This window comes from Oculina patagonica, chromosome 6, assembly GCF_052425735.1.
Source record: "Oculina patagonica isolate OP01 chromosome 6, crgOcupat, whole genome shotgun sequence".
Classification (NCBI taxonomy): domain Eukaryota; kingdom Metazoa; phylum Cnidaria; class Anthozoa; order Scleractinia; family Oculinidae; genus Oculina; species Oculina patagonica.
This window is the reverse complement of record NC_135763.1, coordinates 20584667-20607678: the sequence shown is the minus strand read 5'-3', so window position 1 is coordinate 20607678 and position 23012 is coordinate 20584667. Positions and strand designations below refer to the sequence as shown.

General features: G+C 36.5%; 1 protein-coding gene, 1 long non-coding RNA gene and 1 pseudogene across 3 annotated transcripts; 1 reads left to right on the top strand and 2 right to left on the bottom strand.

Moving 5' to 3' along the window:
- Positions 1-292: 292 nt before the first annotated feature.
- LOC144655870 (acid-sensing ion channel 1-like) lies at positions 293-4895 on the bottom strand (annotated as a pseudogene). Its single transcript, XR_013571217.1, has 5 exons — positions 3969-4895; positions 3530-3677; positions 2494-2556; positions 2030-2270; positions 293-1173 (listed from the first exon to the last, which is right to left on the bottom strand). The product of XR_013571217.1 is annotated as an acid-sensing ion channel 1-like (transcript).
- Positions 4896-11074: 6179 nt separating this feature from the next.
- LOC144657438 (uncharacterized) lies at positions 11075-13849 on the bottom strand. The gene is made up of 3 exons (XR_013571527.1): positions 13710-13849; positions 11682-11829; positions 11075-11353 (listed from the first exon to the last, which is right to left on the bottom strand). It is a non-coding gene; the product is annotated as an uncharacterized LOC144657438 (long non-coding RNA).
- Positions 13850-15281: 1432 nt separating this feature from the next.
- Positions 15282-21937, top strand: LOC144655998 (uncharacterized). The gene is made up of 4 exons (XM_078516210.1): positions 15282-15341; positions 19052-19152; positions 21215-21370; positions 21716-21937. Exons 1-4 carry the CDS (start codon positions 15334-15336, stop codon positions 21844-21846), a joined length of 396 nt encoding a protein of 131 aa, XP_078372336.1. The 5' UTR covers positions 15282-15333; the 3' UTR covers positions 21847-21937.
- The last annotated feature ends 1075 nt before the right edge of the window (positions 21938-23012 follow it).

Genomic DNA, 23012 nt, shown 5'->3' with positions numbered 1-23012 from the left:
AGAAAGTTTAGGGAAATCTGTCATTTGCATATTTAAAAGGGCCTTGCATTAACATGTTTTAAGCAGACGCACTTTATGGCTGAATTATTTAATTTATTAAGTGCTACATAAAAATGACAAGAAGACTTCCTGTTTTAGGTATATGTCATGCCATGTAGGTATATTAAAGGGGTACCTTTTTCAATAAAAGGTATATGAAAGGGGTACAATTTCTGTCAAAGTAGTATATAAAAGGGTAAGGGGTCGGACCTCGTGGCGGAGCCCCCCGTATAAAACTTGCACCCCAGGGTAGGCATGAATAGATTGTGCTAGTAAATTGAGAAAAAGTTGCTTCACAATATATCCAGAAGTTTTTCTAAAGTTGCTCAAATATCAAAAAGTTGCCACCAAAATTTAGAAAAGTTGCTTGCTCTCTAAAGTCTATGGCAACCTCAATGGGTCGCCAGAGTCGCCCGTGACCCCCCTTTTGAGATAATTTTTTAAAAAGTCAACAAAATACAAACCCTTTAATTCAGGTGGCAAAAATGGGCGAATCCGAAGAATAAAACATTGCTTAAACCTTTCTTTTCCAGTGCTAGAAACTCCATTTATTCAACTGTTTTTTAAGCTTGTCCCTCCCCACGCTCAGTGCTCGTATGATTTTTTTTTAGTAAAATACGGCGTTGATAACGACATGAAAAACTGATAGGTACCCTGGGTGTGACACAGTGCCCCCTCCCCCCTTAAAAGATCCTAGCTACATTCCTGTGCTTTAATATCGATAAAACGTTACAAAATAATAAATAATATCATATTCTGGCTCAAAATGGAAATAAACTCACTAAAAAATTATGACTATAAAAGTGCTATAAAAACTTGACATCTAAAGAAAACAAATAAAAAAGTAAAATTGCAACGTTTAGACAACATTTAACTATAATATACACCTTAAAGAACAAACAATGTAGAAAAGGAAGATCCTGTGATAGATAAATTAATTTTAGCTGTTGTGCTGTGAACAAAATCCTTTCGTTCAGAAACATAACTCAAGTTGTTCCAGAATCGGACGTCATGCCGGATGCAAATGAGAAACTTGATTTCTTCTTTTTGCCAGAAAACTGACGAGGAAATCGAAGAATTCACTGATGGTCAACAGGCTGCATCCAAGAAATAACCCCATGTTACCACCAATCTCTCCTAAACAATAAAATAAAATGAGATGTTAAGAATAATTTACAGGTAAAAAATCTAACCTATCAGATGCTGAATCCAAATTTCTTTTTCATAGTTAGTTACAACTTTTTATTACTGAGCCAACGAGAAGCTAAGCAAACACTCGAGAAAAAAATGTTTTCCAAGGGAACAAAAAATAATTTTTAAGTTACTGGTTATTTTCTCCTCTGACGACTTCAGGTTTCCGCTATAGAGGATAAATATTTGATTATTAGTGAAGCATGTCATTTCTCGACTCACGTTTATAGAACGAGGCATGCTGTATGTTTGGATGGCGAACGGACCGACAACCAATTTTATCATTTATACAAATGGTACGGATCGACAAACTATTTGTGAGGGCCCTGAAGGTGCAAAACGGGATCCGGAATTTGCTTATTTTTTAACTATAGGCAAATGAAATTTGGGTCAGTGGGACTGGGATACACAAACAAGAACTTCAAGATGGGAATGGGACCGGGATTTGGTCTGAGAGCGCTGGGAAATGGAATCTTTACCCTCCCTTTCATGACCCTTATTTGTGCCTGACGTTGTGGAAAAAATGTTAATTTGCCAAGTTTCCATTATGAATGGATAACGAGAAGCAATTCATGGATCGCCAAGGGATCGACTACTACTTTCACTGTTGCAAGGATGGCTGCTTTGACAAGGCGACTAAAATAACCGAAAAGGCATAAATGGCCCGTATCGTCATGTCGGTGCTAATTTAGGGCGTAAACTATTACAAATTATGTACTACGTAACACTGTGGTAGTATTTGCAAGCTTAAAACTTTTTATACTTTAAATTATTTTAATTTTGAAGACGTGCCCTCAACCGTCCATTTTTGACGATTGGCGGTATATTTTTTTGAACGTTTGATGGTTGACGGTTAACCCCATTGAGACCCTCGTAAAAAGAGTATTTTTACCTTTGATACTGTACATCGTCATAGTAACCGTCCTGTATGTGTCCTTCGGCAGTGCCATGATCCGGGAACGTTGAATAGGACACTTCAGTGTGGTATTTAAATTGGCTACAAGGAACTCTGCATCCACAGGTCTCCTCCTCTAAAGCATCTACATACGAAAAACACTCTAAGCACTCAAATTCTTCTGATCTTTCAACAAGTGGCTGTGACCATCAATTGTGACAGAAGGTTAAGAATATGTACAGTGCCCGGAGAACGCTAAAACTCACCAGCAATTCTACAGCTTGTACAATAGCCAACTGTAAGCAGCACTTTAATTATTAGATTTTTTCCGCAGTTTAAATAATTTTACTCTGTTTGTTGTCACTTACCATTTTTCTCTTTAAGACACTTCATTTCTTCAGGTGTTACGCACGCAGGGATTTCAGTGGCACCTCAGAGTAGGAAGGAAAATAAACAGACAAACAAGTAACCAATAATAATTAAAAACAGGCAAAAATTATACAAGAAGAAAGTTAAGTAAGTATATACCCCAGTTTAACCTGATGTTTTTTTAGGGGGGGGGGGGGGAGGGGTGGGGCATATAAAAAAATTAGGATTACGAAGTGGGGCAGGGTAAAAATATCTGATGACGAGGGTGGGTCATTATATTTTTCAGGCACTGTTGATCAAATCCTACTCCCACTCCATAAAAACTGAATGGTCACTTAATTTAGGCAATAGGGAATAATGAATAAGTCGTGAAAAATGTGCAGGAATAATGAAAAAGTCAGTTCCAATAATTCCTCTTCCACCCACGGCGATAAGGAAAATGAGGATAGACAAACTATCTTGCAATTGATATCGTGCAATAGATACATCGCCAAACCATGTTAAAAAATATAAACAGAATATCAGACTTCAACCTGAAAGAGGAGGAGCCTTTCTCTGTAGAGAGTATACCCCTCCCCCGGGCATAATTTGCATAACCCATGGGTCTCGAGAAAACCGTTAAAATGAATTTAATTTCTTATTTATCACTCACCATGTAATAGCCATCAGAATACAAAACGCATTGCTTCTGTTTTGGTACTGTGAGCGGAACAACGAAAGGCGAAGGGACAATAAAGAAACAACGTTGGTGACAATATATAGTCGTGGCCATAACTATGCAAATATTCGGAATACCAAATTGTTACGTGCCAATCGGCAGTCAATTAAAGCAGGGTTTCTATGGTAACTCGCTAACTTCGCTCCGAGGCTTAAGGGAATAAAACAAAAGATATCACGTCGATGCTCAGGAATGAATAAATCATTTTTTTTGTTTTATTCCCGCAAGCGTCGGAGGCAAGTTAGAATATTAATATATCGGAATTGGCCTATTGCTTTGTCGTAGCAACAACATTAAGTATCACTCATTTATCTTACCTTTGTAGCCAGACGGTCGACAACCACACAACTTCACGACGTTTTCAGCCTCGCACTCATAAAGACATCCCTCTAGGGTGTAAGTTGGAAACGTTTTCAACTTCTTCTTGGTACAATTGGTAGCATATGGCTCTTCCAAATTCTTAAACTGAAAAATAAAGTATCGTCTTAATTCTGAGAAGAACGAGCAAACAACGACACAACTTTTACGAGATAAACGTTATCAACACACCACACGTATGTCTGATTTACAACAATTTACCCAGGACCCTCGACAATTACCCGCGACCCGCGAAAATTAGATTATCCTGGCAGTGAATCATGTCCAAGTTTGTGTGGTATCCTATATTGAACCCTTGTTCGTATCATTTAACAGGGACTCAAGCACATTTTATCACTTACGCACCTGCAATAATGAATACGTAATAGTTATACATACCATTTTCTGCGAAAGAGCAATACTAGCACGCTGTCCTGGTCCCACATTGATTCCTTCCCATTCATCTATATATTCGCCTTGCCCATGAATCAACACCTTGAATCCTTCTGAAAGCTTTCCAAAGGTATACTCAGATGTCTGTGCGTCTAGAATAACTGAGAATCCAGATGAAACTCCAACAGTGTCTATTGTTTTCACTTTACCATACGTTCCCGAGTTAAAGGTATAACACATTCCCCATGCAGTTACCATGGGAACAAAGTCTTTTGCTGAGCATTCTGTCTCTTCCAAACGTGCATAGGGGTCCAAGGAGAAAACTTATGTTTTGGCTGTAGCGTCGAAAGAATTCTTCAAAATCGGGACGATGGAAAGACTTTTGTATTGCATTGGAGAGATTTTGCCGGTATTGACTTGTGCAGCTTGGTAATTCAGCCGGGATTACGTTGGGTGGAGCGCAGCAACAAAGCAATGACAACCCACAAGGTCTTTTTCCTCGCACTCCTGAAGTCACAGCGCATGAGCTGATGTTAAGGCCGCTGGATGCAAATAGCGGATCATCATCTGTCATGAGTATTTTGCTTTTAGCAAGTAAGTTGAGGGAGCAAATCGTAACAGCTGGAAAGTCCATCTTTTTAAGATGCTTGTGGCTTAATACAGTGTTGATTGGACGACTGTAGTATTTGTTAAAAGCTCTGTAAACTGTAAATATATAGTATCCACCTGAGGTCAGCAGTATAACGAGCCAGAGTAAGCGAATAAGAATGTGGCGCTTCATGAAGACGTAACTAATGCCATGTAGTGTTGTGTTATCCACAAACTCCCGCCACATGTCTGCCGAGGTCTGCTTATTGTTGTTGTCAGGCCTAAGTGTCTTATGGGAAGTCTCTTCCCCGGGAAGTCTTGTGGTCCTCATGTTACTCGTATTCGCCATGGCTGAAAATTATACAAGTTATAATTCAGTAATGTTTCTTCCTGTTGTTCGATTCATATGTGAGTCGGTTTAACATTTTCCGTTGATTGTTGACATTGATGTTTTGGTTCTTTTAAATTGTATTGTATTGAACCTAAAGCCTTGTTTACAGGAAGGTATGCCCCCCCCCCCTACCGTTACGGGCACGAAAAACAGGGGAGGTTATTAAAGAGCGGAGCTAATTGAAAGAAGGGAGCTAAATCGAATAATTAACCCTGGTTTCGGTCTTGCTTATTTTTATAACTAATGTGAATTATCGCATTGGAATATGTTTTTCTTTTATAAATGAACCATTACATTTTACTGCTCGAGAAGCTTTGCAGCTCCAATTATTATGATCATGTGATGATCACGATTTGGATCGATTATAATTTAATACCAGATCTGTTGGTCTTAAGTTTTTTTTTCTAAGGTGTGTTTTTCGAAAGAACGGAGGTAGAAAAATAAAACTTGAAAGACAAATAACGCTGAGCTCGCTATTCAGTTTTTTTATTCTTGTTGAATTAATTGCTGCAAACAAAATGTAAAGAATTAGTTGTAGACGTTGGTTCTGCGTATTTTATCGCCATATTAATTTACCTTGATCGCTAGTTAGAAACAAAACAAAACTGACAAGTGCAGCGCGTGCATTAGGGAAAAATGTGTAACCACTATAATTTGTTCAATCCTCTTCAGAACTGTAAATTTTCTAACCCATATAGGAAATTTCAAAAATGTCTACTTAAAAACAGTGTGGCAATACATTGTACATTATACGTGGAAACTCACCACTTTAAATTTAGTTTCTCAAATAAACTGCTGTAATCAACCATGAAGAACAGTAACATGCAAATACAATTAATATATGCACTAACCTTCCAAGAGGGAAGGAATTGTTTGTACTTGAAAACAGAGTGCTGATAGAAAGTGATTTTGTTGATCCCAAATCCTTAGCACAAACTGGAGTCAAATTCATTTCGGATGAAAAAGTCATTTATCTGAACAAACCATGTCACTTTGGCAACAGATAGGTTTGCAAACAAAACAACGATTTTTCCCATTGATTAAACTACTTCCTACTGTTATCGTGATCAGATTAGATTACTAACAACAGTAATCACATTTTCACTTTGGCTTTTACTGAGTTATTTATCTAATGAATAAACTAGTCATTCAATTCAGTTTTATTTTACTGAAAAAATAAATTATAATTTTTTTCTAGTGTGTTGAATCCTTGGCTGGTATCCAAACGCTCGGCATTCTAGGGTTAGAGCCATAAATAAGCTGATTTTTCGCTTTTTCAGTCAGACATCTTCGAGTAGTCATCAAATAATTTGCGTTTCCTTTCCAAATTACTTCAAAATATGAATGAACAAGTACTTAAATTAATATTTGAAGAAGACCAAAGAGAACTCAAGGCTAGCTTCAAAGGGATTTATTTGTTCAACGATCGGAACTAAAAGAAGTATTATTATAAGAAATGTTGTTTATTGCTAACGTCAATAAGATCGTCGCATCACTGAGAGATCTCCTCAAATTATTATTGTTTAGGTCTGTTAGGTCAATATCAGATTTCGACAAAAAGCCCTTTAGAATTCTTCAGTGCTATTATGAAAAGTTTGGAAGTTGAGTCAACAGCCAAATGTTTAAAATAAAAACAGCCCCAGTGTAAAATGCGCTCAAGAATCCGCTCGAGGCCTTCGTGCTTGAAGCCTCTTCATCGTTTTGAAGTTTAACTTGTTGCTAAAAGTTTATAATATGGCCTAAGTTAAATTCAAGCAAAATCACAAAAAGTTAAACCTTGAGCGCTGGCAGACACGAGATAGCAGACAATATCACGGCTCATTGTACACGTGAAATTATAAATCAACACTTAAACTGCGCGATAAAATTAACTAAAGGAGTAATCTGTCACCCTTGATATGACTGTTGTACCTACTGTACGGTTCCACAATGTAAACGTAACCTTTTCGAGTCATGTTTGAAGTAGATAGCGGTATTTTTTATGGTATTGCTTTTTGGACGTACGTGTTAATTTCTAGAAATATAAAAGAGAGCTCTTATGTTACTGCCCTGCAACAGAAATCATACGTTCGGGGTTGATATACCAATCATTTCTTATAAAACTTATTACTGGCTATTCTAACGATATTTGAATGCAAATATGGTGTTATTTCACGCGATTATAGATGTCTCGTTTAAAATTCCGGATAGTCTAGTCATGCCTCAGTTTTCAGTAGATGTCTTCGATTCTGTATATTCTGAAAAAACTAACATTTTCACACTTACCTTTGAGAGTTCCTTGGGTGATTGTTGAAACGACAGATCGGATCGTCTTTCTATTTCAAGTCATACGCAGTAATCATGAATATTGTTTTTAAGTTTACGTGCAAGCAATGGTTAATTCAAACGAATTATTTATAATGTTGGTGATCAAGTCCTCAGAAAACAAACCAGTTACAATTAAAGCGATGTGGTATTCAGCAATTCTATTTCTGCTCATGATTTGACCAGTAAATTTCCGAGTTTCATTAAGATTATTGTAAGTTTAACAAATGGGATGACAGGTGGGATATTTACAATTAATGATAACAGCTCTCCAAAATAATCTATATAAGCATAGCCTACTCCATTTAATCTAGCCGAACTACTTCCAATTAAAAAACATCTCTGCCACTTTAATCTCAAAGTCAAAATAATCTAACTGCTCCTTACTCGCCTCCAAACATTTAGTTAACATTTTGTGGTTTAGCCTAACGCGGGCTTCTATAGGTGCATGTTTGTCATGAGTCGCTAATTTTTCATCTCCTTTTATTGTTGCATTAAGCGTAGAATCCCTAATATTTAAACGATGGAAAAAAGATTAACGGCTCTTCTTATGTCGCGTTAAAGGTTGGATATCGTGCACTGAATGATTATTACAGCAACATGCTCAAATATAACCACTTTCCATTTATTGACATAATGATTCTTTCTTTTTCTTTTCCTCCTTGTCCTTGTTTTTGTCCTTATCTCACAAGAATAAACCAGACTCAAGTCAACTTTTGGTTTTAAATCGATTACAATGATTCAAATAATTGTAACCGACCATAAAGAAGTTTCATAAAATTTGCACAAATTGAAGTAGTTCGAGCTCGAAATAAAACAATTACTTTGGCAACATATAAGTTTGCAAACATGCAAGATAATATTTTTTCATATATATTTACCGTTATCGTGATTAGATTGGATTACAAACAACAGTTATGACATTTCACTGTGACACTCAGTTACTCATCCAGTTAATTATCCAGTCATTGACTTCGGTTTGCGGGTTTGCTCCTTCATTAACTTACCTGTGTTCCCTTGTTCCCACAGTTTTTTTTATTTCAGTTGTTACCTGCTTTATTATGATGCTCGCCTTTTTACCACCTCAACCCCCCGCCAAAAACTAATTATAAGCTTCATCAGTCGTCACAAGTTAACTAACCTTACACGTTGAAATTTTAAGAGTATGGATTAGTATAGACTATATGTGTTTCTGTACTTCCAAATCCATCTCTTTATCCGTGAAATCAAATCGAATAACTTGCTGTTGCTTTCATCAGCAACATCAATTTCAACAGTGACGACATGGGTGTAATGAGATATTACGTCCTTATCCTTCTGTTTTGTTTCCGTGATCTCCAAAACTGTTTCATGTTCCCTTATTACATCAGATATTTTGCCTTTGTTCCGCTGGTCACCAGGTAAAACACTGTCTTTAAACAAAATTTATATGCAAACAGTTGATATTCCAATATAACCGCGTAAATGGTCTGTCCAACAAAATGGTGTTTTAAAGTTTATATTGACGCGTTAAAAATGTGTAGTTTTAAATTTCTTGCAGTGTGGTAACTTTTAATTTTTTATTTGATGATTTCTTTGGATTGTGTATTCAAAACCCTAACATTAAGAAATTTACCTTTGAGTTCTTTGCTTGATTGTTAAGTGAAAGCCTAAAAGAGTACCAACAGATCGAAACAGACGACAACAATCATACTGAAAGTTTGCATGCAAGCAATGTGTGTTTATATATGATCACCTCCTAAATGAAGGATTTTTAATTATAATGATTGCCAGAAAGCAATTAGAACGATGTGATGTGGTTGTAATTCTGCTCACGATCTGACCAATAAGTGTTGTAGGTTCATTAAGCTTATTGTAAGGTTAACAAAACGAATCACAGGTGGAACATTCAACTGACGATTCTGTCTTGTTAAGGGGGTATTCGCACTTAGGGACAAGTTTGGTCACAATTGGTAGATTTCATTATTTATGTCCCAATTATGGCAGAAAACCAGTGCGAATACGTTTTCTAAGGGCCTGTTTATATGGAGGAAAGTTGTCCCTGGTAGGAGGGTTACCCTCCTTACCGAGCCACCCCGAGCGAGAGAGCTTTTCATACGTTTCTCTATAAATAGCTGCGAACTGTTTATACGAGAAATTGCAAAGTTGGCTCGGGGGGCAGGGTGACCCTGGGTGGAGGGTCACTCGCTTTGAAGGTAGAGTGACCCTGGGGAGCGAGCCAACATTTTTTCATATAAACAGTTTGATTATTTTTGCCTCGCCTACCAGGGACAAGTTGACACATACGGAGCATGCGCAAATGCTGAAATCGGCCAAAACAACATCGAAGTCGGCGGTAAATTTGTCTAAAATGGTCTTCGCCGATGTTTCAGCGTTCCTGATTTTAGAAAAGGTCGCCATAATAAATATTTCAAAATGACTCTCGCCAGTCTTTTGAACCGACAGGGCCAAGTTTTGGCTCGGTCAACAGGGACAACTTTCTCATATAAACACTCGGTAAAGGATAGCGCGGAGGAGAGGGTAACTCTCCTACCAGGGACAACTCTCCTCCATATAAACAGGCCCTTAGACGTAAAACTTGTCCAAGAATACGTAACAACAAAGAAGCAGTTATATTATGACATGTCCGCGTTGCACGCGCGATACATTTTGTCATTTAAAGTGAAAAAAAAATCGCAAAACAAGTGCGAACAACTTGTTTAGACTAGGAAAAAATTTGTCAAAACGGACAAAACTTCAAAACTTTAAAGGGGACGATGTCCTTCCTCTAGTGATGATAATCTTCATTTCCATGCCCCTTGTGATGCCAAATAACAATTCGCTGATTGGCTATTGTGTTTGGCGCTGATTGCAATGAGAAGTAACACGCACTTGAAAATTGTTGTGGCAGTATGCACCATATTACAGCCATATTGCAACTGTTGACGAAGCATCACTTGCTTCATAGTTTTTGATGAAGTCGTGGAAGGATGGAACTGGTGATGTAACAGGAGAATAGCTTTGGCTATATGCAGGGAACCAGTATCTCTAAATGTAAAGGATTAGAAAAAAGTTATTTTATATAAAAGTTATTTTGAGGCGACTGAGACATTTTTCTACTGCCTGAGAACACACGCACTTCAGATGCGAATTGTTTTGGAATTTTTCACCATGCATGTGCATGGTCCTGCATATCTGATGTTTGCTCAAGATTGGCCGCGCTGAGAAATGTACAAGGATGCCAGAAGCAAGTGCAAAGCTATTCTACTAATAATTCCACCTTTTGTTATCTTCAAGATGTCTCTGACAACTTGTCGTCTTTTTTTTGTTTTCTTGCGGGCAGTATCAATAAACATGTAAAGGTTTGGCACTCGCTGTTTTTCTTAGCCACTGTCAAACATTTAACATATTATTTTTATTGTGATTCCTGAATGGAATTTTAGTATTTTCCGCAGTTAGAACATATAATGAGGAAAACCCATTATCTTTAGAAATGCGGTAATATGACACGACCCTCGAGAAAAGAAAACAAGTAAGCAAAGAAACGAAAAAACAAACAAACGAAGAAACAAACAAACCAACCAACAAAAAAGCAAATAAACAAACAAACAAATAAACAAATCAACACCAATTGACACAAATAATCAAACACACAAGCAAAAAAAAAAAACACGAAACAAACATATAAAACGAAGAAGTCAAGAAGAGAAAAACACCATGCCCCTAATCCCTTGTATCCTTGTGTAAACTAAAGAAAAGAGCAGGGGAAAGTCAGATAGCCTTTATCAATTGTTTTGAGGTGACTCGGCGTGAGAATGTATATCAAGGATATTATAATAAAAAGAACATATTTTTATCAGTCTCGAAAGTCTTTATTTAGTTCAGCGTATTTATGTGTTACATCGTTGATTATGCAGTATACAATAAGGGTGATCCGTTGGACTATATATTTAAGTTGGCAGTTAATTGCTAAGTAAGCAATTCACCTTGTAAGTGCGCTAGCATTGTCCACATGTATACGCACACAGGTGTCCTTTAGTGCCACAAGCGTCCTCTTCTACGGCCGTGAAAAAACAAAAAAACACGTCCATTGAGTCATGGCATTCAGCACGGCCAACTCGTAGTTCGCCTAAAGAATAATAGAGAATTATAATCTTGAGTTTCTTGAAAGCCACATGTCTAAAGCATAAAAGTGCCCTTTTCAATGTGAAAACTTTATTGTGGAAAATGGGAAATTAAGAAACATGACTTTTAGAGACACTCAATCTTATTCTTATTCTTCTAAGCTTTAACTGAAAAAATATAAACGACATTTCTTTTATAATAAATTGAATTATATCAAAAATTGTTTTTTGTTCCTGTATGGAATTATCGTAACCATTTCTGGGAAAGTTAAATATCATTTGCATTATTACGTTGATGTAGTTACACAGACATACAAATGAACAAAACCGTACGTTTGTCGAGTCCTCGGAAGAATCTTGCCACCGCAGAGTCTTCGTCCACATTTTTACCTGCCAGAGACATTCCCAAACCATTGGACACCAAGCAAAAGACAACAAGAAGAATCAAAGCCATTTTCAAGTCAGCCATTTCAGCCTAAATCTGTTGCAATGAATAAAAGAAGGTAATAATGTATTACTCATACAAGAACTTTTGATTTGAATTGAAAAACGGAAAAAAGTACATTTTTAGATCTTACAAGGCAAAAGCCTTACTGATTTTAGCGGGTAAACGACCAAAATTATGGCATCGAATGGATACTGATCCTGCAGTGACAACTACTGTGATGGCAAACACCAGGCAAACGTTGGAAACTTGGCCATACAACTTGACGACGCACAACTGCGAACAAACCTTTCTTCTGAGCGTCCGAAAGATTTCCAACTCTTGGAATTAAAGGGCTGCTCAAGGACATTAATTTGTCAAAATATGCGAGCATGAAACCACTAGCAATATCCTTCGGCCAAGACTTTGACGAAAGTCACTGAGCAAAGAATAATCCAAAGAATCTTGCAAACGAAAACTCATGTTGTAGTAAGACTTAATTCAAGTGTCAACGGTGTTAAGCTTTTGCATACTAATTGGGACACTTATAAAGTCAAATAAAGTTTAAAAAGTGAAAAAGAATAAATAAAAAAGAGTGAAATTACAGTAATTACTCTATCATGTAAAAGAAAGTGGTGATTAGTACTCATCCCCAGTAGAGAGCGGAGAATTCACCTCACGCCGTGATGCGTCCCCTCGGTAATTTCAATCGTGCAAACCAATCAAATTCATTTGATTGCCACCACTCGACTCGTTTAAGATAGGTTAGACATCAACTTACGTTAAGAAATTTTTGTTATCAAGCCGCACTGTGAAAATTTTATAAAATCATGTCATTGTAATTGAAAAGCAAGAAATAATAACAAAACGAAACCTCATTCAAATTTAATTTAATCGGTACTATTTTCTTATTAAATGCCTGTTTTAAGTGATTACATGTTCCATTTGACTCATGCCGTGTCTAATTAACGATTGGTCACATCTTTTCTTTATCAATAAGTAATCAATAAAATCTCATTAACTTTAATCAAGAAGATTTCTTGAGGTCGCTATGGTTAAAATTAAATATTCGTTGCCACATGCCACATAAATTTGTTCGATCTTCACAGAATGCTACGGATGATGTGGATAACTTTTGTGAATATCACTTTTTTCAGTTGTTGCATTCAAAATTTAGTTTTTTTCGTGTGCGGCTAGTATAAATTCCCAAGTGCAGGTCCGTATATTCCATATTTTTAGTAAGTAAATAAAATCGCTGAGAATTTTTTGTCTTCAGTACAGTACGTCACTTGGAATGTTTGCAATGCTTATGTCGCTGGATTGACTTGTAACTAGCATTTTAGCATTCTATTAACAATTCCTTGTCTTAGTTACCTCCTACGACAATATTTACATCTTTTTGGATGTCAGACGTTTAATTAAAACTCTTGATAACATTTGCCCCCGCCAAGACAAGCAAAATCTGCACCAGGTAGCGGCGGTTTAATTCACGAAAAAAGTGTCAGGAAAAATTTAGAGTTGCAATAGAGCCAAAAAAGTAAGGATGAAATAGGATTTAAGATAAGATGAAATTTTAAAAGATATTTAAAGAACTCAGAGTTGGAGTGCGATGAAAACAGTTTCTAAAGTTGTGAACAGCTGCGAGACATGAAGAGATAATGTCGTCCATGGTTTTAGTACATCTGCTCGAAAATCCAGACATAAAACCACTAAAAAGCTGCCTCGGGAGAAGGGGCCATCTGGAGAAACGCCATAAAACGTTTATAGTGGCTTGCCCGTGAAGAACACAAATACGCTATATGTTCATTTTACATTTTTGGACTGGCTTTGCATGGATTTGCTGTGTAGATCAAAGCCTGACATGTGCGAGCTACTATACGGCATAACCGAAAAATACAAAGAGACGCTCTATGTATCATTCGTTAAGGTAAACTTACTCGTCAAGGTGTGCTGTATCAAACTAGAGTCTTTGAACCTTCCTTTGCTCTTCAAAGTCAATTGTGTATGAGAGAATTCTAAAAGATTCTTCAATTTAAGTAAATTTGACAGACCAGTAGTTTAACTGACAGGTTGCGATTGGTTATCGTTTAAAAAATATTGATAGCACAATTTTCTTCTTGAATTTTAAGTTCACCTTAATTGTATTAAATCACAAGAAAATTAGAAGTCGAAAATATCTCTTATCGTTAACACTTGAGTAAATAATTGTCCAATATACGGAAAAGCATCCTTCACATTATATATTTATTGAAAAATTGGGCGGTTTTATCTTGACAATTAGTATATAACCTAATCAGTTGATCTTTGTGGCTTTTTAGATGATTTATGGCATAGTTGTCGGATTGAATCAATGGAGCCCCGACTTATGTATGGTTCTAGAAAAACCTAAGAATGTATTTCCGCTGCACACGAAAATTTAATCAGTGCGAAACCTGTCAAAGAAACATGAAAATTGAACCCCACGATAATTTAAAGATACTGTTTTTGGCTTTTTTTCTTACTTTTCTGTTAACTAATTAAAGTAAAAAAAATTACCGTAAATTCAATTTATAATAATGAATATGAGATTTGCAAATATTCGCAAATTACAAATTACTTGTTTCTTTCATTGTATATTCGTATTTGCTTTTTAGACGTTTGTATAAGAATTCTTTCTTATACTTATTTGCTTTCGAAACCGAAAAAAATGAAAGTACTTTTTCATCACTTTTAATCTTATTGGGCTAGCAGAGCGAATTTTAGAGAAGCATTTGCGATACAGTTATCAATGAATGCTTTTTCGGGAAAATATAACTTAAAATGTATCTTCTTGTTAACCACTACCAGTTAAAACACAGTCATCGTCGTAAATTGTTAAAAAGCGGAACGTTTAATAGATGTTCTAAAATTCAAAGATGAATTAATAATAAGTGAACTACACTTATTACTAATAAAATATATTCCTTTCCATACTACCGCACTAAAAACATTCAGGTAATACAGGTATTTCCTTCAGTTAAATATCCGACACATCCATAACCCAGGTTGGAAGAAAAGTCATGTGTCTGGTAAAACTTCCAAACATGACCTGGTATGCATGTCTAAGATAACTATTGACCTACTAGAAACCCACTGGGTTTTTTTAAAGTGACCTTTCAACAAAAATGCGTATCTACATGATTATTTAGAAGACATTTTAATTGTATACATATAATTTAACATAAAACTCCACGTGTGGTTATTTTAATATTATCTTAGAGATCGAAACAACAGACATGGTTTTTAGTTAAACCAAAATAAATTGATATATAAAAACGCTCAAGAAAACGACTGCCTTTTTGAAGTTTGCATCAGTATGCAATTTATCCATGAGCCATTTTGTGTTTAAAGTTTAAAAATCAAAGGATGAAAAATACGGGACAAACGGTAGTAAAATGTACTTTCGTGTCGTAAACACCACAAAACCGCCCTCTTGTTACGCATTTTTTAATTGGTGTTCAAAGTATTTCAGATAATTTATGAACAAACCCTAACGAGAGATGGTCGAGAAATGCATTGACATGGTTTCAACACAGGAGTGCCATGAAAAGGTTAGACTTCGTCAGGGTTCTTTTTATTAGAACGATACTTTTAAGAATCGTGGGAAGGTTTTAGTTTAAGAATCGCGATAAAACTCCTCATTTATTGTGCAGTGTGAAAGGTTTGTCGCTGGGAATAAACGTGTTTGGAAGAGTGACGATGGCAGTCGGGCAAAACGAATTTGTCGACGACACGACATGGCCGTTGCGTTGTACAGCATTTGAGACCAATTGTCCATTTCGAAGGTGAACTAAATAAATGCACCTTAGATCGGTGAAATCTATCTTCTCCACTTCTTTCGGTAACCCCATGTCAACCAAAATTCAATTCGGATTAAAAAAAGGCAAAATAAATTAAAACAAAAATAAAAAATGTTTAAATAATTAAATTTGGCCAGTGGATCGCTCTTAGCGTGACTGTCGGTTAACTATCCGTTTAGGTTTGTTTCTCGCTGTACAAGTTGAACTGATCTCAATAGTCATGGACTTTAAGTAGTCCCTCATTTTTTAGGGTCCGTCAAGTGCGTGAGCATAAACGCGCGAGAAAATACGTTCGCAAAAAGTAAATGCAAAGTGCAAGGTCGTCCACGCAAGAAAAATGAGGACCAACTCGTAGTCTACAATGTAAAGCAAAAGGGGTGGGCGGCGGTGAAGAAACTGCTTTTGTGAAAAAAACTTGGAAGTGCGACATAAGTGTGCGCAGGGGCAATCAAGGGTTGCTAAGAGCAAATTAAACAGAGTAAAATGGTTAGGAAGCTTGACAATATTCTTTGTTAATTCACATTTGTTGGGCTTATTTTTGACCGTGCGAAAAAAAATATATAGTTGTCTACTTTAGTCTGAGCAACGAAGCAAATAAAATGTCTTTGTTAAGTAAATATCTTTGTTAAGCCAAGGATTGTGCATGATGACATTCCAACATAAACTTTGCATCCATTTTTCTCTATTAACCATACTAAGAGAAAGAGGAAAACAGTGATAACTGGAAAAGTGACGTTTTGAGAATAATACTGCTTGAAACTAAATCCCAATGCTTCTCACATTATTTACCTTTTTTTAGATCAAAATTAAACGCAGTCGAAATACTCCACACCCAGAACGGTTGGAGCGGAACGTTGGGGGGGGGGGGGGGGGGGGGAGATTTCAAGGAAATTTTCGATGTTTGAACTTTCGGTCGTTCAGCATTAAAAATTCGCCATCAGACAAGACGTCATCTGTTTCTTCGCGATGAAAAAAATTTCTTTAATTTAACAAGTTTTGGCCTGAATTTTCTTTTTTTAAGGACAGTTCAGACGGTCCTACTTCATGGTGCTTCTTGACCCTTGCTTCTTGTGTAACTCTTTTGTCGTCAGAGGGCATAAAACGAGGCTCTAAAGTCGCCAATGTCAAAGCCACTAGTGGCGTTCTGGAAAGAAGAGGTTTGTTGATCAAAAGTCCTACAACATATTACTTCGCCAAAAACGATCCTGTTGAAACGATCACGCGAGGCGGAATATCTTAACAAATAACTTACAAATATCTTAATTTTCTTACGCATCATCAACTGATCTGGTTTTCTTTCCTTATACTCTCCGTTACGGCACTACTTGAAGCTACTGACAATTGCAATTGGGCTATGAACATTGATCGTGGTTTAGTTAATGCTGTTGTCTTTTTAGTCCTTAAAAAGGCCTTCGATACAGGTGATCACGACATTTTGTTGCGTAAACTGATGCAATACTATGGGATGCTTCGATTAAGTTATTTATGGTTTGCTTCTTACCTAGATAATCGAACTCAATCTTGTCCCATTAATTTTAGTAAGTCTGCCGCGAAAGTCCTGAGATATGGCGTTCCTCAAGGAACAATTTTGGGACCACTTTTATTTTTGTTACATATTCATGACTTACCAAACTGCTTAAGGTGTTCACAAACCAGGATGTACGCGGATGATACTAGGTCATACTAGCTTGACGTTTGCTAGTGCAGACGTTCCGGCAGCATATAAACGGTTACGTTAATTATGATTTATGTAAAGTGTACACATGGTTATCAGCCAACAAGCTTACTTTGAACTTGACAAAAACTGAGTTCATGCTAATTAATTACATCAAGGCAGAAATTATCGACACTTTCAGTGAGTCCCTCTTTTACTATTAACGACATGTACAAGGCTGTTGAACAAGTAACATCAGCTAAATTCCTTGGTGTCTACATTGATCAATTTTTAAATTGCATTGGGAGTGTCACATCGAAAGTGTCTGCAAAAAGATTACTTCCTTCCTTAGTGCAATCGAGCGAATACGACAGCACATGTCATTCAATATTATAATCCAAGTTTATAATAGTCGTGTTCAGCCTCAATTCGATTTTTGTAACATTGTATGGGGAAGCTGTGACAAAGGCCTATCTGACAAACTTTAGAAGCTTCAAAATCGTGCAGCCCGCTTATTAATGTCTGCTAGCTATAAAAGAAACTTAAACGATTTGTTCCGGGCACTAGGGTGGCGGAATCTCTATCATCAAAGATAAGAAATGAAAGCTATTATGATGTATAAGACCTTGCATGGGCTGACACCAAAATATTTGACTTCAAGTTTTGTTTTGTAAGTAAGTATGTAAGTAAGAAAAACTTTATTTACACAGGGTGGCCCATTCAGCTTTAAGGCTGGTCTCCATAGGGGCCCTGTATCTTAAAAAAACTAAATTACATTGAAGAATTGTCATGAACTATTTAAATTTTAAAAGCCTTATTAAAATACAATACTAGAAATTTAAAACTACATTTAAAGCCTAAAAATACAATACAAATTTCATACCTAGCAGTTTTTAAGTAAGTTTTGTTTTTGGACACGGTCTCGAAGAATAGCAGCGTCTATTGTTTTTTATTTTTTCATTTTGTTGTACTTGTAGTTAAGTAAGTAGGTAGTTAGTTAATTAATAATAGTTTTTAAATAGGCTTACGGAGATACCGTGTTAAAATAAAGTAACAAACCAATTTTAGGCATATACTTCATGCTAAACTACCAAAACGTGCGGGGCTAAGCTTCCCAAAATTTTCATTTGGGGAGGGGAGGGGAGCTACAACTTCCCTCCCGCTCCCCTCCTCCGCCTCTGTTCGCATTCTACCAGCGTGCATCATTAATATAAAACACAATTCCGAGAAAATAAATGATTTGGGTGTTTTGTTTCTTAGCAACGGCTTTATTGACACAATATTTGCGCCGCTATCTCTTCAAAGAAAACCGCCGATCTGCTCCCCCCTCTTCATCACCCCCCCACCCCCCCAGTCAGAGATCTGTATACATTTTCTCAAACTAATTAATAATTCATCAAGTTAAAACAAAGAAATACAACCGTAAAGAAAGTTTAGATACCCGCCGAGCATTGTATTTTCAACTATCTTCACGGAGTTTGGATATCCTGATGAAACACTGTCTTCCGTGTTTGAAATATTAATTAGTTTACATCAAACACGAGGATTTTCACTGCATTTGAAAATGGGGCGCTTAAAGTACTCGACATGTCGAAAAAATTTCTTCGTAGAATCAGAGGGCTCTTCGAGCCACGACTGAATTTTTTTCACTAAGTTTTACGTTTGGTTTTTATACCTTGAATATAAATAAGCAGGTGATTCAAAAATTTCTTTGATGTAATTAAAAAAGCAGAAATTAGGAAACATGCGTGACGTTTAGATAATCAGCAGCTTAGTAGTCCCCACAATGTCTATTTCATTTATATAGGATGTATTCGTCGCGCATGAATGTGCCTGTCGGATTAGCTAGATCGAGAAGATGTCAGGGCGTGGTGCGAGATGTCGAAGTTCAAATCCCAGAGGGGTCAGGTTTGTTTTTCTTTTTTCTTTCTTTTTTTACCCCGTAGCACTAGAATGGTTTGTTGATTATATCGCTCCGTAGGTATGGATTGCAAAATAAAAGCATTTACATGTAGGCCGTAAACTAATAACGCTGTAAATAAATATATCAGAACATATAGACTGACTCAGGTAAAAATCTACTTGTGCTGTTACATCTGAAAAGCTTTTCATTTTCTTGCGAACAAGCAGCCATGCACTCGATTTTAGCCATCGCTCTGGTTTTTAGAAAGATCCATCGTTGATGAAGCTTATGTGAAACCCGATTTAGTTTTCGAATGCTCCTTCATGTACGACGCTAGCTCTACAAATAGACACGAAAGTAATCGATCGATTAATGGCTGTCAATAAGTCCACTTTTTTTGGCAGTCGATTACTTTCTACAAGTAATTGTCAGCCACATTTTGTTTCTTTGCTTCTTGTTTTTCTTGTCAAACCCCCTTTAAATTTAAAAGACCACCTTTATACGGCCATCTTGCCTTACTCTTTCTACTATTATATCCGCTGGTCAGCGGAGTTGCAAAAACGTTTAGAGATGATGGACCACGTGAGTGACTGGGCTGGCCACTAAACTTCCTGAATTAGAAATTCAAGCGTAAATAGGAAGCTGACGGTACTAAAACTGGCAAGAGTTTTATGTAGATGCTGTACTTTGCCGTGATAATTTCGTTTTTTTGGAAAACAAACGATCAAATACCCGTCAAGTCGGGTAAATTCTATATTATCTAATTTCGCCTTGCTGAATCATTCTACTTCTTGTCGCGATGACTGTGTTTGACTGTTGGTTTCTGATTATTAAAACTCTTTCAATCGAGCTTGGGGTAAAGTCAGTGTTCTAGATGGGAGAAAGCGCGCTGTACTCTTCTTTTACATTTATGTAACAGCTACCACTAGCGAGTTGTTGGTCATGGTCCTCAAAACTTGCAGACAACTTAAGAGCTCAAACGGCTTTTTTTATCAACTATTTTATTTATTTTTTAACATCTGATTTCAATATCATAGGCATTTTTTTGTTAAAAAAGTGGGGTTTTTAATACCTGCTAGTGTCTTAGACTTTAAAAAAACTTGCACGTTAACAACATTGGGCCACCTCGACGTTTTCCTCCTCTATACTTGGACCGTCTAAAGCCGGAGTCGAGAACTTGCCATCTGGCGATCATCAACTTTTCTTCGCATAGAAAATTTATGACACAAACCAACAATTGTAAATACCTGCCCACAAAATGATGTCACAAAATATGGAATTTCGTAATAAACCTCGACCTTTTTTTAATTGAAAAACAAAGTATTTCATTAGATATTTTAAGTTTGGACATTTCGCTTTATTCTGATGTGGATACGAAAGTCTTCCCTTGTTTCCTCCCTCTCTTCACGGTCGAATGTTTACTAATCTCATCAAAAATTGGAATTGCAAAATCAGAACGAGTTTGAGGCAAAATATGATAATGAAGTTACTCTATGTGGCTTTGCCTAGATGCCACACGGTTATCCAGAAACGTTGCGTAATTATATAACCATTGCCCTGCCAAAGGAAATCGTGTTTGTCAGTTACGGGGCGTGTTTACGCGGCTGCAAATTCTTACAAAGATTCGTATGTGCTTATAGTGCGCCCTAGGTGTTTTGTTCAGTTTTCTTTAATTACGGTTTGTTTGTAATGCGTGTGGATTCATTATAAAACATTACCATTTAGTACCATCCTTATTGCTATCGCTGTAAGTGGGAGCAACTGTATTTCAAATTAATTAGCTTTTGTTTAGCGATCAGTTAGTTTGCCTTACTTATCTCTCTTATGAATCATTTATTGTTTTAAATTATTTTTGTTTTAAATCTGCGTGCAGACCAAAGTATTTATGTTTAGCTCTGATCATCAGTGGAGGAAGGAACAGTACTTTGCACTTGTTTTCTTATATATTTGTAAGTGAACTACATTCTTAGATGAAAGCCATGCATGTTTGCCAGCTGGCTGGCTGTTTTGGCTACTAAAATAATTTTATAGCGGCATTTAAACGCTTGCCATATATTTTTTATACAGAAAATAAACATTTGGCGATGGCAACATTCAACACTGTTTTGGTAATGTTCGTCTTGTGCTGTCTGGTGTCTCGTGGACTTCCTATGCCTTCGGTTGTGCAAAGAGGTGCAGACAAAGAATCAGTGTCAAAGACCTTTCTGCGGCATCTCTTTAAGGGTACGAATGATTTTAACAGTTTAAACAAGTTAGTTTTTGTGTTTATTTTAAGGCGGTTTCATTTAATATAGGCTTTTTCGAATTATATTTAACTACTTTTTCTATGAACAAGGTCTGAAAAGTACCACTATTTTGTTTTCTTAAATTACAATTGTTTCCCAATTGCATTTGCTTTAGGAATGTTTTCTGGCTTTAGAAAAAGTAATTCCTTTGTACGTGAATTTTTCATTCTTAGTAATTTTGTCTTGTGGTTCAACTGAGCCATATTTATATGACTGAAACCGAAGAGTTCAAAATCAAACATGGCAATTTAAACCTTTTACTCTTTTCCTTTTTAATTTCTAGACATGGCAAAACCCAAGCGAGAACCATGCGTAGACTTACAAGACCAATTTCACTGCTTCTATTTGGCTGCAGTTGACAATGCGTGCGACACTCAGGGGGACCTGTGTAGATGGTCTTGCTCACTGTGCTAAATGAGTGAGGGGTACTTGGTTTTAACAATACAGTTCCAAAATATTGATGTTAACTGACAAAAAGAGAAGAGAATAAAGAATGAGAATTCAATTGCATTTAGTATCTTATTTATTTGCCCACGATAGATTGAAGATTTTGATTGTCTCACGCGCGGTGTGTTATTTTATCAGATCAGTAATTGCCAACGATAAAAGTTTCTCTTTTATTGTCTGGGCAAGTAAACAAAACAAAACATTTGTTCACATAGCCCGCATGAACAATGAGTGCCCATCTTACGCAGCAACAATACAAACTTGTTTTAATGAGGCCATTCTTATTTACTAGTGCTTTGATAGATTTGAATAAGCCGATGAGTGTTTGAAATGCTTTTTCCTTTAAATTTAATGTGTTGCAGTCAGAGGTGATATCATTAAGTTTCTTTGTCGAATGGCTGAGTGACTCTGGGTAATGGTTTGCCTTTGTCGACGATTTCCCCAAACAAGTTACCAGCCGACCCGGATAAATACACGGAACGTTAAGCGAGAAACGCAGTAGGAGCTACCAACAGTACAGTGTAAATATTATAAACTCATCAAACGTTAACAGGTTTATTTACATTTTCTTTTCTTTTACTCTTTGCCGATGTATTGCAGTCAGATGCAATATTTGTTACTTAATCAAAAGCCTGAGTGACTCCGGGTTACGTTTTGCCATTGCCAATGATTTTCTGTAAACAAGCTATCCCAGCCGACCGGGACAAACTCACGGAACGTTAAGCAAAAACGAAGTAGGAGACGCTATCAGTGTTAATTACATGGAGTCTATAAAACCTTGTGGTTTTATTTAATAAACAATTTTTTATTGGATCCCAGTGTGCCGTGTATGAAAGCTGAGCAGCTGACGAAGTTTTCAGGCCAGTAGATAGTATAAAAGCAAAATGGTGCTGCTTGTGACATTGTGACAAGGACAAGAACGTATAAAAAACGTATACTGTAGTGAAAATTCATGTAATATTTTCAACACGAGAGAGAGTTTCATAACACTTCCAAACAACAAGAGTAAGTTGAAAAATACAGTACAACGAACTTCGATGTGTTTGGAAATGTTGATGAAAATAACTCGAGTGTTTGATGAATCTTCTCAATCAGAATTAAAGCTAAGGAGAAAACGGCAGATAAAACTGTAC